The following is a 15,848-nucleotide window of genomic DNA, read 5'->3' as shown; positions in this document are numbered from 1 at the left end:
GTTGATCAAGGTCAACCCAAATGTACTGAGAATGAAAAGTTCTAGATTAATGTTTCCCTTGACTGTGGAGATAAAGGAGACAATGCTGGCAATATTCCGTTCTCAAAAGGACACAAATTGTGCAGATCACCACCCATGGGTGATGTTTCTGGACTTATTAATGGACAATCCCTGTGTCTTGCATTAAAATGAATTTCTTTGGTGTATTTGCTGAGGAAGACAACAAGCTCTCCTCTTCGAGACTTTGTCAATTTTAAGGAATAATGATATTTTTCTCCTCCAAAGTAGAGTTTTTCCTTTAATCTTTATTTCTGAAGTGGTTAGTATTGAGCCTGGAACCATGGGCAGGCTCGCCAAGTGAGAACAACAAAGTTACCTCCCATTCCTGGAAGATAGTCTTGAAATTCTTGACCTTGAGATGTAATTTTATGTAATTGTTGTGAGAAAGTATATTCTCTTCACTATATTTGCTTTTAAAGGGTGTGATGAATGTGTTTACTACACAGAAATTAACTGTGCCCATCAGCTGTGTCTGAATCCACAGCCTCACTAACCATAGTCTGTGCTGTTATTGTTCTATAAATGACTGATGCCCTTGACAGTCATAAAACAATAGATTCTTTTGTTGTTTTTTTGTTTGTTTGTTTTTTTTAGTTTTCCAGACAGGGTTTCTCTTTGGCTTTGGAGGCTGTCCTGGAACCATGCTGGTCTCAAACTCACAAAGATCCACCTGTATCTGCCTTCCTAGGGCTGGCATTAAAGGCATGTGCCACCACCGCCCAGCAAAACAATAGATTGCTTGTTTTGACTTTGTGAAATGGCTATGGCATTATTAAAAAAATTGTGGAGTCTAAGAAAGGAATTTCTATACCTTTTCAGTGCTGAGAGTTGAACTCAGGGTCTCATATATGTCAAATATATGCTCTACCATTGAGTTAAACCCTGAGTTCAGTAATTTTTTACTGTAATGAGAACTTGTCTATCTAAACCTTAGATAGATCAAAGCACAACAAAGAGACAAACCAAAAAAACTCCCAAGAATTAAGTGGGCAAGGAAACAATATAACATCAAGTAGGTGGTGAAAAAGAAATACCCAAGGCATGGGCTATGCAAGAACACAGTCACTTCTGTTTAGAGTATCATGGTCTTTGGACCATGGCTATGTGAGGATGAAGACAGTGAGCTATCCAAGAGAGTTCTGCCACTGTGAGCATGTGCAAGGCCTTGTGACAGATGTTGGGAACTGGAAGGAGAAGAGAAGCCAGATTGCATGGCTCACCTGTGTCTCACCCCAAGGCATTTTCTCCCGGCTGTGTGTTACGCATTTTTGTATTTCTTGCTTTGCAGGTTATGTGCTTTTCCCCTCCAGAATCTGGCTCTGTAGCCACCAATAGGTATTACAGGTGGGTGTCACCAGACCAGGCTTTTCCTTCTTCTTTTTCTGGATAGTTCTATTTGGGAGCTGGACTTTTGTTTTTTTTTACAGTCATAATTATTTTTGTGTTATTTTGCTGGACTTGTTATAACCTATAGCATGTGGTCTGGAGTAGACAGAAGAAAGAATAAGAGCAGAAGAATTCACAAAAACAGTGGGAATAAGCGAATAAGACCCCAGAAACACAGAAGTTAGGGGAAATGACAGAAGACAATGTTCATATCATTGAGTAATGGGAGGAGAAGGAGAAAAGAACAGGCTGAAGGGGTACTTAATAAACTATTGCGTCTTTCATTCCTTTGGTTAAGTTTGCTCCAAGCGATTTTTTAAGAAGGCAATTGGGAATCTGCTTGTTTCCCTGATTTCTTTCTCAGTCACTCTTGGTATACAGGAAGGCTGTCGATCTGGTATGTTAATTTTGTAACCTGTTGCTTTCCTCAAAGTGCTTATCAGCTCTGTGAACTTCCTGAAGGAGTTTTCTCGACTGTTCTCCCTCCTCCCTCTCATCTCTCTCAGTGTTGTGAGCCAGCTGGCTGGGCACACAGTGTGGGAAAGTCAAGGCTGAGATAACCCTGATGATCCTCCCGTTTTCTTCCCAGCGTTGAGAGGTGTTTGAGCGCTAGGGAGCCTTGGGCTGTAGGTTCTGATGCAGAGTGTCCAGGGCCAATAGCTGTCCGTGGACACTGTCCCTGAAAGCCTTGGACCCAGTTGCTGACTGTAGTGGCTGCTGGCCTGGGGTGGCACTGTGGTGTCAAGGTTCTGGGACCCGCCCCCAATTCTTGGGGCATTTCATCCGGTCACCAGCACTGACTCGAGCCGGACCTGGAAGCCATAAATCCTGACTGAAGGTCGTGTTTCTGAGGCACCTAAGAGAGCAGGAGCTGCACAGACATCTGCTCCCTGACTTCCAGCGATGGCATACCTCAGGTGACCCTTTCTGCTTCCTCTATAGTTGTCAGAGTCTAAGACCCCAGCCCTGCCAACTCTTCGACGCATTCCTGCGACCTCCTCATCCTGAGTGTGCTCCCCTGGAGTCCTCTAGACTTCCCACACCGCATTCTGTAGCTCAGCCAGTCAGTCACGTGCAAGGATTTATAGTGCTAGGATCCAGACTACCTTTTCATGTCTCTCCGCCCCAGTTCTTTCCTCTGCAGACGTCCCCCCTCCTGTGCCACCCTACCCTGCTGAGGGGCTGCACGTTGACTCTTGGCTTGACAGTGCAGTTGTGGATGGTGAGGAGGTGTTTTGGTAGGGTCCTCCCTGGACTCTGTTCATGAAGTGCCCTCCCTTTCCTAAATCCCTTACCCCCAAGTGCCCGGCCTTGTCCTGATGCGGCATGTCCTAAGTTTTAGGTCCTATGGGGGGGGATTTGTGGGAGCCCTGGAGTTGGGGTACTTGGAGCTGCAGCTGGGTGGAGCTACAGACTCCCTTACACTAGGTTTCCTGGGAGAACACCTACCCGTGATGTGTGTCCTTTGCCACGGGCCTCTAGAAGGTTCCCAGCCCTCGTCACTGTGTTCCCCTTGTCATTGTCTCTTTTCCTTACAGCAAGTGTCTCTCCTGGAAGAGAATGATGGCCCTCTTCTTCCTGCCACTTGTTTTATCAGGTCTTGCTCCTCTCTCTGAATACAGAGATGACATGCTTAAACTGTCTGCTGCCAGGTTGGTGCGAGAAGGGAGCGGGGAGCTTTGTTTCTTTTTCCGCGGAAAGTAAGGAGCACAAGCGGGCTAGCCTGTCCTGCTAATGGGAGCCTCACTGCCCCCCGGGGGGGCCTGCACCCGCACCTCCTCTCTCTTTTCCCTCCAATCCAGGTTTAGCTGGTCTCATTTGACCCCTTTGAAGCTCAAGGACAGATCTGTGGGACTTAGCACAGACATCAATGCTCAGGGCAAAGCGTACTTCACCCTGGAAGGTCACAAGTTCATGATAGTTGGAGGCTCCATCCACTATTTCCGAGTGCCCAGGGAGTATTGGAAGGACCGCTTGCTGAAGCTTCAGGCCTGTGGATTCAACACTGTCACCACGTGAGTACCTCTCTTGAGCCTTCTGACCTAGTAGCCTACAGGGCTCCTGTCAGGGTTGCAGAGTGACAAAGTCAGGTTCTGTGTTTGACAGCACAGTGTGAAGAGTTAACTCTGACTAGGCATTTCCAGCAGATCCTTTTACATTGTGTCCAGTTGTCCCTTAAATAGCATGCTTAGCTCTGTGAGCAAAGCCTTGGACAAAGTTTGCTAGAGTATGGGTGGATTTTCAGCAAGTGTCATTGGGTCACTTAGTGGATGCATATTTTAATATTTTTTATTCTTAATGGTGGAAACAAAGAGATCTTTCCTAAATTTCATACCATGTATCTTGATCTTATTCATTCCCCGCCCATCCCTTGGCATCTGCCCTCCGCCACTGCACCCCTCCCAATAAAACAAAATTCAAGAGGAAATAAAAAGGAAGACGATAAAATGAATAAAAGCGAAACGGAAGGAATTAAAAAATCTCATCACGGAGGCTGCAGTGCCCTTCAACAAGTCACAAAGTATACACCTTTGTCCACAAATCTCTACTTGAAAGTGTTCACTGCAAAAAGTCATCAGTCTGGTTCGAGGTCCCTGGTCTCCAATACACATTGGATACTGAACCCCGAGTAGGACTCTTCCTGAACATCCCACTGGTTCCCTGTGTTGTGGAGATCCTACAGCTTTGGGTCTGAGTGTCAGGTCCCTTCCTGTGCTCCAGCAGATCATAGATGATGTGGATGTTGGGGCAGGCCAAGTCATAAGCCTGGGTCTGGGCCTGGGCAGCTGTAGGGTTCGTCTGTCAGATGGGAAATGAGAACAGCTCTCCCATGGTCACAGAAACAATCTGAAGCTTCTATAATAGCTACCTATTCTTTGTTGTTGCTTTTTTTTATCCCATGGCAGTCTCATACATGTATATAATGAACTTTGGTCATTTTTTGCCTCCTATTACATCCCGATTTCCCACAGAAACCCTTCTTTCCAACAAACATCTTTTCTATTTTCTTGTCTACTTTCACAGACTCAGTTTAGTTAGGGTTTCTTGCATGAGAACGAATGAATGGGAGGTTATTTCCTGGTGTATGGGAAACTTATTAGTGGCCACACCACTAAAGGAAGTAATGTCCCATCCCCTAGTCTATCAGTAGTCCATGGGGTGTTCATAAATCCTTCTTCCATGATGGAATGTTGACAGGTGTAGTCTTGCGAAGCTCTTTACAGGTTACATCAGCCCTAGTGAGGTCGAGGGTGCAATGGTGATGCTGTGTCCAGACAGTCATTCACAGCACACCTTGCCTTCCTTTGACTCTTATATATTTCCCACATTCTCTCTGGTGACATTTCCTAAGCTTTGGGGGGCTGACACAGACAGACCATTTAGAGTTGAGCACTATAGCATTCCTTCTTCACAGCACTTTGACTAGCTGCTATTTGAAATTTCTTTGATGAAGGCCAAGAACAGCACTGATCTATGGATATAAACATGAGTATACAGAAGTTAACTTTATTATATTTATATTATGCCTTCCAATTTAGTGTTAATGAATGGGTCTCTGATTCTTGTGCCTTCTCTTGGGCTCTTTTCCTTCTGTTTGATTTTCTGACCAGCTCTGATGTGATAGTTTTTGTTTTATCTTATTATATTTTATTTTGTTATATTTTATGATCTATTAAAAGCCCGTTCTTTTCTAATGAAAGATGGAAAGAGATTGGATGCCGATGGAAGATGGAGAGGAACTGGGAGGACTAGAGGGAAGGGAAACCGTAATCAGGATATAGTATGTGAGAAGAATCTGTTTTCAATAAAAGGAAAACAAACAAACAAACAAAAAACCCAGAATTAAACAAAACAGACCACATTTCCATTTAGCAAACTGGTAGTATTAGTTTATTCCCTATAGCCTATGCTCTTCCCAGCCAGCTGCCCAGGTTTATAGCAGCAGGCATGTGTTACCTCCTATGGAGTAGACCTCAAATCCAATAAAAAGTCAGTTGGTTGCCATTCATGCTATTATAGGTTCAATGGGCAGATCTTGCCAGATTGTCATTATTGGAACCTGCAGGTTTTATAGGTAAGACTGTTAATGAGTCCCTCCCCCTTCCTTTTTCCCTCCTGCCTTCCCTTTCTTCTTCCTCCTCTTCTTCTTCTGGGTTTTATACTTCTTGATTATCAGTTACATTTTTGATTAATTAGAGAAGTCTGCTATTTGCATGGTCAACTCATGGAGTTTTATTAAGAAACATCAGTAAAAAATAAATAATCCCTGTGAAACTCAGTATCTAAAGTATGGAGAGAGAGTACAAAAGGTTTCAGTAAAATGCGATGTATTATATGATGCTTTATACCTATAATAAATATTAATTATATTAATGTGAGGATATTTAACTTGACATCAACTTCCTAATTCTTCATTGGTTGTCATGGGTTATGCTATATTGAGCAGTTTTTTGTTTTTAATTTATTTAAATTGGAAACAAGCTTGCTTGGCATGTCAATCCCAGCTCTCTCACCCTCCCCTCCTCTCCCACCCCCACCAACCCCCAACCCTCCACCCCATTTCCCCCTCTGCTCCTCACCCTCCCTGGGGAATCTTCAAAGTCTGTCATATCATCTTCAGCAGGACCTAGGCCCTCCCCCATGTGTCCAGGCTGAGATAGCATCCCTCTATGTGGGATGGGCTCCCAAAGTCCATTTGTACGCCAGAGCTAAATACTGGTCTACTATCCAAGGCCCCATAGATTGCTGAGGCCTCCTCACTGACACCCACGTTCAGGGGGTCTGGATCAGTCCGATGCTGGACACTCAGTCACCAGTCTGGGGTCCAAGGGCTTCCCCTTGTTCAGGTCAGCTACCTCTATGGGTTTCACCAGCCTGGTCTTGACTCCTTTGCTTGTCACTCCTCCCTCTCTTCAGCTGATTTCCAGGAATTCAGTTCAGTGTTTAACTGTGGATGTCTGCCTCAGCTTTCATCAGCCACTCTCATTATCGGGGGGGAAGGCATTTAAGGTAGTCTCTCCACTACTGGATGACACCAACTGGCAAGCTAACCAGTATGAACAAAACGTATGTCCTTTAATAGTCCTGTGGGTGTTCATAGGTGTATGGGTTAATATCAGGGTCTTCAATTCAATTCCATTGGTCTACCTGTCTATTTTTGTGCCAATACCAAGCTGTTTTCATTACTATATCTCAGGGATGGTGATGCCTCCTGCAGTTCCTTTATTGTACAGGGTTGTTTTGGCTATCCTGAGTCTTTTGTTTTTCCATATAAAGTTGAGACTTGTCCTTTAAAGGTCTTTGAAGAATTGTCCTGGGATTCTGATAGGGATTGCATTGAATCTGTAGATTACTTTTGGCAAGATTGCAAGTTTTACTATGTTGATCTTGCCTATCCAAGAGCATGGGAGATCTTTCCATTTTCTCATATCTTCTTTGATTTCTTTCTTTAAAGACTCAAAGTTCTTGTCATACAGGTCTTTCATCTGTTTGGTTAGAGATACCCCAAGATATTTTATGATATTTGTGGCTATTGCAACAGGTGATGTTTCTCTGATTTTCTTTCTCAACACATTTATTGTCTATATATAGTAGGGCTACTGATTTTTTGAGTTAATCTTGTATTCTGCCACTTTGCTGAAAGTGTTTATCAGCTGTAGGAGTCCCCTGGTGGAATTCTTCAGGTTACTTACTTAGACTATCATATCATCAGCAAATAGTGAAAGTTTAACTTCTTCATTTCCATTTTGTATCCCCTTGATCTCCTTTTGTTGTCTTTCTGCTCTAGCAGAATTTCAAGTACAATACTGAAGAGAGAGGGAGAGAGTGGGCAACCTTGTCTTGTTCCTGACTTTAGAGGAATTGCCTTGAGTTTCTCTCCATTTAGTTTGATGTTGGCTGTAGGTTTGCTGTATGTTGCCTTTATTATGTTTAGGTATGTTCTTGTTATCCCAGATCTCTCTAAGACCTTTATCATGAATGGGTGTTGGATTTTGTCAAAGGCTTTTTCAGTATCTAGTGAGATGATCATGTTATTTTTGTTTCTCAACTTATTTATATGGTGGATTACATTGATGGATTTTTGTATGTTGAACCATCTCTGCATCCCTGGAATGAAGCCTACTTGGTCATGGTGGATGAGTTTTCTGACTTGTTCTTGGATCCAATTTGCCAGTATACTGTTAAGTATTTTTGCATTAATGTTCATGAGGGCGATTGGTCTGTAGTTCCCTATCTTAGTTGTGTCTTTGTGTGGTTTGGGTACTAAGGTGATCGTAGCCTGATAAAAAGAGTTTGGCAGTGATCATTCTGCTTCTATTGTGTGGAACAATTTTAAGACTATTTGTATTAGCTCTTCTTTGAATTTCTGGTAGAATTCTCCACTTAAAACATCTGGCCCTAGACTTTTTTTGTTGGGAGACTTTTGATGGCTGCTTCCATTTCTTTAGGGGTTATGGGTCTATTTAAATTGTTTATCTGTTCTTGATTTAATTTTGGTAAGTGATATCTATCCAGAAAACTGTCCATTTCCTTTAAATTTTCAAATTTTGTGCAGTACAGGTTTTCAAAGTATGACCTGATGATTGTCTTGATTTCCCCAGTGTCTGTTGTTATGTTCCCTTTTTCATTTCTTCTATGATTTTATTGAATATATTTTCTGCACCTTTGAGTTGGGCTTCTTTGCCTTCATCTATACCTATTCTTCTTAGGTTTGGTCTTTTCACAGTGTCACATATTTCCTGGATATTTTGTCTTAAGGATTTGTTGGATTTAAGGTTTTCTTTGGTTGATGAATGTATTTGTTCTAGTTTATCTTCAGCGCCTGAGATTCTCTCTTCCATATCTTGTATTCTGTTGGTTATGCTTGCATCTGTAGTTCCTGATCGTTTACTCAGCTTTTCTATGTCCAGAATTCTCTCAGTTTGTGTTTCCTTTACTACTGCTATTTCAGTTTTCAGGTCTTGTACTGTTTGAATTGTTTCCTTCATATGTTTGATTGTTTTTTCTTGGCTTTCTTTGAGAGACTTGTTGATTTCTTGCATTTTTTTTGGTTTGTTCTTTTTTCTGTTTCTTTAAGGGATTTTCTCATATCTTCTTTGAGGGCCTCTATCATTTGCATGAGGTTGTTTTGAAGGTCATTCTTTTCTGTTTCATCTGTGTTGGAATGTTCAGGTCTTGCTGGTGTAGAGTCTCTAGACTCTGGTGGTGTCACATTGGTTTTCCTGTTGTTGGCTGGGTTTCTATATTGCGGTCTTCCCATCCCTTCTTTCAGGGGGAGCTCGTGGGGTCTCTTCTCCTGGTGGGTATGGGTCTAAGATTCTCTTCCAATGCCTTCAAGCAGGTCCAATACTCTGATGGGTCTCATGATGGGTGCAGGTGGGTCTGAGACACTCTTAAACACAGGGCGGTGGCCAGAGGGGACTGAAGACTCAAGCTCAGGGAGGGCACTGAGGGGACTGAAGACTGAGGTGTGTCCAGACTCGGGTTGATCCTTTCATGTGGGGCGGGTCCACTTTGGGCATGGAGCAGGCCCAGGAAGACAGAAGTAGGGGGATGTTGGGAGTTGGGGCCCAGAACACAGCCCCCACTGACCTCAAACACAGGGCAAGGGGCCAGAGGGGACTGAAGACTGAGGTGTGGCCAGACTCAGAGTGTTCTCTTCTGGTGGGGTGGGTCCACTCCAGGCATGGAGTAGGCCCAGGAAGACGGAAGCAGGGGGATGTCTGTGGAGTTGGGGCCCAGAACACAGCCGCCACTCAACTCAAGCACAGGACAGGGGCCGGAGGGGACTCAAGCAGTTTTTAAAAAAAGAAAGCCCCTCAGTTGCCATCTCTACTGCAGGACCTGCTTGAGCATTAGAGATCCTTACTTTGTGTGTCCTTCAAAAGTGTTTGGTGGCAAAGCTTAACACCCGGTCACCGAAACCATCTTATGAAAATGTGAGAATGAGAGGCAGTCAGCCTACGAGTGGCTCACTTAATATACCAGTAATTTTGAGTATTTCTAGGTTTGGCAGTACAGTTGATGGAAACCTTGCATACACCAGGCAAGCAATCTATTGCTGAATTACATTCCCAGTTAATACTTATTGGGTTTTATTAAGAGCTATTAGTGGTATCATTTAATTCTTTTGAATTTGCATGGGCAATTTTGCTGATATTCAGTTAGCTTACAGTCCTTGAATGAACTCTAGTTGTAAGACACACACAGGTGTACATGCATGCATTAACTGGTAGATTTGGTTTGGCAGTGGTTTATCGTAAATACGTTCATCTATGGTTATAAGTGAAATTGATTTAAATTTTATGTGTGCCTTTGTCCAGTCTTCATCTCAGTCTTATAAGTACGGTCACAGAGTGAACCTTTTTCTATTCACTGAAAATAATTTATACACACTTGCCCTTAAAGTGAATGCTTGTGAAGATTTACCTGTAAGGTCCTGTGATGTAATCTATGGCTGTGCGGTGGTGATTTGGGGACCTTGGTTAATTATGAAATCATGTCTTCTCATTCTCCTGAATGTATCTTATTTGTCTATGTCTTTTCCTTACCTTTCTATTTTTGGGTTTACTCAGACTACAATGCTTCCATGTTTCTGTTCTGTACGTACCAGAAGTTACATATGTGTTGTGCATTTGGGTTACTTTCCCTTTCTTACTCTCATTGTGTGCTCTTTAGTCTTTCTACACAAGTAGTTTGCAGCGTTGTTGATCACTTCTGTACTGTTTGCATTTCTGTTTCACAATTTCTGAACTATGCACAGATTCCCATGTCTACTTCATTTCATTTACCATCCCCTTCCCTTACACTTTCTTTTCTTTGGAGTTGAACATACTGTTTTCAAAGGCATTTAGTTTAAAATATTTCATGAATTTGTGGTATTTTTCTTATTGACCCATTAGCCATTTGAAGATATGTTTTTCTCTTATTTGTTTATCCTCATCTTTATCATTTTTAGGTGTTATTTTCTAATTTTGTTGCAATATGGACCTTTTCAAATTTACTGTGGTAGTCCTTGTGGTATTATTCAGTTGCCTTTTCAAAACTGGGTGGGTCCAGGTGTGGAATGGTGGTGTGCCTATAGTCCTAGCACACTGAGGGGCTGAGGCAGGAGAATTCTGAATTAGAAGTCATCTTGGGCTACATACATAGTATATTGAAACCTAGTCTCAACAACCACCCCATATAAATTTGTTGGCTATTTTGTTCTTTATGCACTTATTAGATCTGCTGTGTGTGCCTGTTTGTGTGCACTGTGTACATTTGTGTATGCATGTGAACACATACCATGCATGGGTGGATGTCAGAGACAATCTTAGGTGTCACTCCTCATCTTCTACCTTATTTTACACAGAGTCTCTGTTGTCTTTTCATTGTGTATGCCAAGATAACTGAACCATGCATTTCTGGGAATTTTCCTGTTTTCTTCTCACACCCCAGGCGTAAGACCATTGTGGTTAAAGATGCTTGAACTACACATCTGGCTTTTGTACTCATGGGTTCTGGAGATTTTCACTCAGGTCCTCACACTTGTGGGACAAGCACGTGCCCTCTGGATCACCTCCTCAGCCCAGAATCTGAAGTTTAGCTGTCTATTTGAAATCTATATCCATATCATGTCTTTGCTGTTTATTATCTTTGTGTCTTATTCATTTCATTCCTCCATCTCTGGCTTGGAGCTGCTTTATCCATCTCTTATCTGAGTCAGTTTCTTCTTTACTCAACGCTACGTTTTTAAGTGGATAGAAAGTCATGATAGTTTATTTGCTGAATGGATCCTTTTCTATCTTTAGTTCAGACCACATTTACTATCAGTTCACAAATTTAGAATTGATTTTCCTGCTAGTAGCTGGAGGAGCAGTTTTACCTTATCTGTGTAATTTTTTTAAATTTTTATTTTTCCATACCTTTTCCTTAAAGTTATTTGTAAGTAGAGTTTGGTATTTTCATTCTTTTCTCACAAGTTATAGCTATAAATGTTGCTACGGATGTTCTTTTCAGAAAACCAACTTTTTCATTCCCCCACCTAAACACTGTCAGTTCCATTATCATACAACACTTTTATCACCTTAAATTTTCTCACTGCATGAAACCACTTGTTTAAAAATCAAAGCTTTGTGGGAAATGATGTTAGGTGCCCTACGCTCCAAACTGTATCATCAACACACAAAGTCACGTAGTAGGAACAAAACATATGTCCTTTAATAGTCCTGTGGGTGTTAGCCCTCTTTGCCTCTCTCCTTCCTGAGCTTGAGAGGTGGAACTGTTCTTTATCCTACTTGCTTGTAGAAACTATTTGATTATTCTTATTTTAGTTAATTCTTAATAATAATGGTTGAAAATATTTTTGTTGTGTTTTTCCATTCCCTTTATGATTTTTGATAGTTATTTAAAAGAATGGGGCTTTGGGAGAACATATATAAACCCATGAAAACCTAGGATAATCAGTATCTTGAAGCATAGTTGGATAATAGGGGAAATATGGATTTGTCTGTGTAGCAGAAGTTAATTCTCATTGGAAGCTTCAACTCAATGCAACATAGACACACTAGGGTTTAGTATGCCGTATGAATGGGGGTAACATGATGCTTATTGTACTTCTTTGTCCCTTCTTCTAGCTACATCCCATGGAACCTCCATGAACAGGAGAGGGGGACATTTGACTTCTCTGAGATACTGGACCTGGAGTATGTGTTTGTTCTGCTTCTGTGAGCTCACCAAGGAAGCCTGCAACTGGGGAGGAGGATACTTGGCATATAAGAGTAGCCCTCAGTGTGTCTCAGCTATGAAGCCTTGTTCTTAGGAGAAAGGGTCTGCACCCAGCATCTGGGCATCCCCTAGCCATGACCTGCCATCCTGAAGATTCTGACCTTCCTTTTTTCGGAAGCTAGGGGGCTAAGACACCAGATGTTGCCAGACTATAGAGAAGTCAGTCACCTGAGTTGGCTTCCTCAGGTTAGCAAGGCTGATGCTGGGCACTGAGCCCCTGTACTCAATGTGACCTCTCCAGTAGGCCTCTGGAAATGGTTGTGATGTTGGAAGCTAGGACAGACACAGCTCACAGGGCCTCTGGTCTCCTCCCTGGTGCAAGGGTTCCCTGCTAGGTTGGTTTAAGGAGAAGCCACTCTCCTCCTTGGTTAAGAGAGGAAGGGAAGGAAAATAGAGGACATCCCTAGATACTGTTGTGTCTGTGAGTTCCCTCTATGCCCAACCTCCCCTTTGGGCTGCCCACAAAGGGACTGACTTTGTTTCCCCTTCTAGGGCCTATGTTTCGCTGGCTGCAAGTCTTGGCCTGTGGGTGATTCTTCGACCAGGGCCGTATATCTGTGCTGAGGTTGACCTAGGTGGGTTACCCAGGTGAGCTACCCCAGAATCCAGTGCTGTGGCTTAGGAAGGTGTTTTGCTTTATAGTGAGCCACATTTCAAGGTCGTGAACATGACTATTGCTGTCACCATTTGTGTCCTGAATTGAACTCTGGACTTCTTTCCCTGACAGTGATGCCTAGAGTGAGGTGGGGAGGTCTGTGTTCTGCTGTCATCCTGGGCTGCAGAAGCAGACTTGAGACGGGGGACCTGGTGCATTGGGCATGTGGCCATGAAGACCGGTGCAAGGGCAGCTGTGGCCATGCAGGGATCACCTTCCTGTTGCTCCACAGAAAGGGTGAAATGGACATGTGTTGTTTTCATGAGCTGGAAGAAAGGGACTCTAGAGGAACATGGTGACAACTTCTGGGCTCATTCTAGAGACCCCAGATGTGCCTCTGGCTGAAGACAGGCCACTTTGCCACATGCTGAGACCTCATCTCCTTTTCTATCTTCTTGCTTTTCTGGCTTGTTCTCTTATCATGACACCTAATCTCAAGCCCAGTTGACAGAGGCCCAGGGTGAGAATATAGGGTCCTTTTCTGTCACCTTTCTCAGTGACAGGACACTAGTACTTCTAGGTTCTGCCTTCAGGTTGGCCCTTGCTGTCTCTTGGGTCAGAAGCAAAACTAAAATTTTCCTCCCAGCTAAGGATCTGCTACAACCAGGCGGTGCACAGAAGAAGCCTGAACTTAAGCTACTACAGGAGCACTGGGGAAGCCAGTTACTCCCCCAGTGGCACATGTAGGGTGTTCATTGGCCTGTGAGCTACCGTTTTGTTTGGAGTCTTAGATCTTAGAGAAAAATGTGACCCTGAGCCTGAGGAGTGGAGACTGTGATAAGGGCTACAGATCATGTTCTATTCTAGTGAGCTGAAGGAGCATGGAGTTCTGGGAAGCATGGAAAAAAGAGGACACTTGAGAGTGCTGCTGGGATCAGTCCTTGAGCTTGATTAGCCAGAGCTGGGAAGGTCTACAGTGCCTTGAGCTGGGGGTGGCTTCTTTCTTCGTTTGACTCATGCATCTCTGGAGTCCTTGGGGGATATCGTGAAAAGCTCATATGACACAGATCTCTTGAGCACCTGGAGTATTACGATGCTTTGGGTGTTAGGAGGACAGAAGGATATCCAGTGATTGGTGGCTCGGAGCAGAGACCTCTGCTGTGCTCAGCTGGCTAGAGCCATCTTCTTTCCTACTTCCTGTTTCACATACTAATGCTTTGCTTCTTTGTCCCTAGCTGGCTTCTGCGCTACCCTGAGTCACAACTGAGAACAACCAGCCATGAATTTCTTGAGGCTGTTGATAAGTATTTTGATCATCTGATTCCCAGAATACTTCCTCTCCAGGTGAAAACGTCCCTCCTCATAGTCGTCAGAAAGAGCAGGGTGGCTATGGAAAGTGTATGTACAGATGAGTTACCTTTCAAGTGCAGGGTTGGAAAACCACAGAAGTTAGAAGAGTAATGATGTCATATCACAGGGAGTATGGTGGCATCTTGGGAGAGTCCAATTCCAAAGCATAGGGGGAGTTTATAATTGCTACAAACGTTATTGTTTTGTGTTTTGGAGAGGTCCAGGTGACCTCCATAATAAGTGACCTAGCTTGACCTAGCCTGTATGCCAACGGTCACAAGGCAGGGAAACACTAGATAAAAGTAAGATTGTAGTTCAGACTCCCACAACATGGTTTATCAGTTCTCTGTCTCAGAGAGCTGCAAGGGAGCCTGGCCTGACTTCCCCGGGGGTGGGGGCTGCTAGAAGGTCTGTGATCTAACAACATTCACGTTAGAGAAATATTGTGTCTCATCATGGAGTATGCCATCCGCAGTTTCTCTGGGATATTATACTGACTTTCTCACAAGGTAGATCTAGACCCTCAGGATAGATAGACTCCTTGATTGTTCCTTGTGACTTTGCCCCGGACCGTCTAAAAAGACATCACAAGAGACAGGGATCACACAGAAGGTTACTCCAGTTGTCTGTCTGTACGTGGCTGATATCTGCTAAACTCACTGATCCCCACTCGCTGACAAGGAATACTCTAAATTACCCCTGTTCTTTTAACTGGTTAATGCTGGGGAAAATTCAAAAGAGTGTAAAAAATTATGGTAAATATAATTCTTCCCATGCTGCCTATAGTAACTTTGTTGTCTTTTTAGGGGACAACCATTTTTAAGCCATATTTTTTATATAATCCTCCCATTGCAGCATACAAAGTAGGTGTATGCATGTTCTTTTTAATACAAAGTATAGAACTCCTTGTGTTTGCGGACAAGAAGCTGATGACTAATGAAGCCAGTGGTTTTCTTCCTGGGTTTTGATAGCTTCCAGTTAGTGCTTACTGAGTACAGGCTCTGTGTCACATCCATGGTGAAAGGATAATGGAAGCCAACCAGTTTAGAAGTAAAGGAGGAAAGAACATAAAAGACAGGGGACCATGCAAAGTACCTGCTCCTGGGGGTGGGATGGGGTGGGGAAGAGAATGGAGGGGGTTCATTCTAAGGCGGGAAGAGTGGAGAGGAAGCCTACATGATGGATTGGGTAGACAGGGTAGATGTGGAAGTGAACTTGTGGGTTTAAGTGCTCATAGCTAATTAATATGCGAAACAGAAAGGAAACTGCTGGTCCTGTAGCCACAAAGCATTGTGGAAGGTAGAAAAACCTTCGGGAGCTTGCATGCCTGGAGATGAATGAAGGTGCCAGTTTCCAACAGGCCTGAGGGAAAGTACCATATCAGTTCTGGTATCCTTCTTAGCAGTCCTGGACTCCAGGCTTCTGCTCCAATAGCAAGGTTGTTCTCTAACCATCATCTGTTTGCTTTCCAGTACCTCCATGGTGGCCCTGTTATTGCTATCCAAATAGAGAATGAATATGGTTCATTTGGTAAGGACAAGGACTACATGGAATACATTAAGGAGGTAAGTAATAATAGTTGCTTTGCACTCACATTTTTAAGACTTCTTCCTAATTTTGTATCTTTCTAAATTGCATGCCTGATATCCAGCCTCCTGGGTGTTCTGTGACTTTTCTTGGAGAGACG

At 43.3% G+C, this 15,848-nt stretch overlaps 1 protein-coding gene across 1 annotated transcript in view; it reads left to right on the top strand.

Annotated features, from left to right (window-relative positions):
• Positions 1-2,132: 2,132 nt before the first annotated feature.
• Positions 2,133-15,848, top strand: part of Glb1l3 (galactosidase beta 1 like 3) — a 39,124-nt gene continuing 25,408 nt past the window's right edge. Inside the window, exons 1-7 of the mRNA XM_040730017.1 lie at positions 2,133-2,363; positions 2,985-3,098; positions 3,249-3,461; positions 12,066-12,134; positions 12,709-12,804; positions 14,047-14,155; positions 15,634-15,726. Of these exons, the coding sequence (XP_040585951.1) occupies positions 2,350-2,363; positions 2,985-3,098; positions 3,249-3,461; positions 12,066-12,134; positions 12,709-12,804; positions 14,047-14,155; positions 15,634-15,726 (708 nt within the window). The 5' untranslated portion in view covers positions 2,133-2,349. The remainder of the gene's footprint in view (positions 2,364-2,984; positions 3,099-3,248; positions 3,462-12,065; positions 12,135-12,708; positions 12,805-14,046; positions 14,156-15,633; positions 15,727-15,848) is intronic.

This window comes from Mesocricetus auratus, unplaced genomic scaffold (assembly GCF_017639785.1).
Source record: "Mesocricetus auratus isolate SY011 unplaced genomic scaffold, BCM_Maur_2.0 Super-Scaffold_100022, whole genome shotgun sequence".
Classification (NCBI taxonomy): domain Eukaryota; kingdom Metazoa; phylum Chordata; class Mammalia; order Rodentia; family Cricetidae; genus Mesocricetus; species Mesocricetus auratus.
This window is presented reverse-complemented; position numbering and strand designations above follow the sequence as displayed.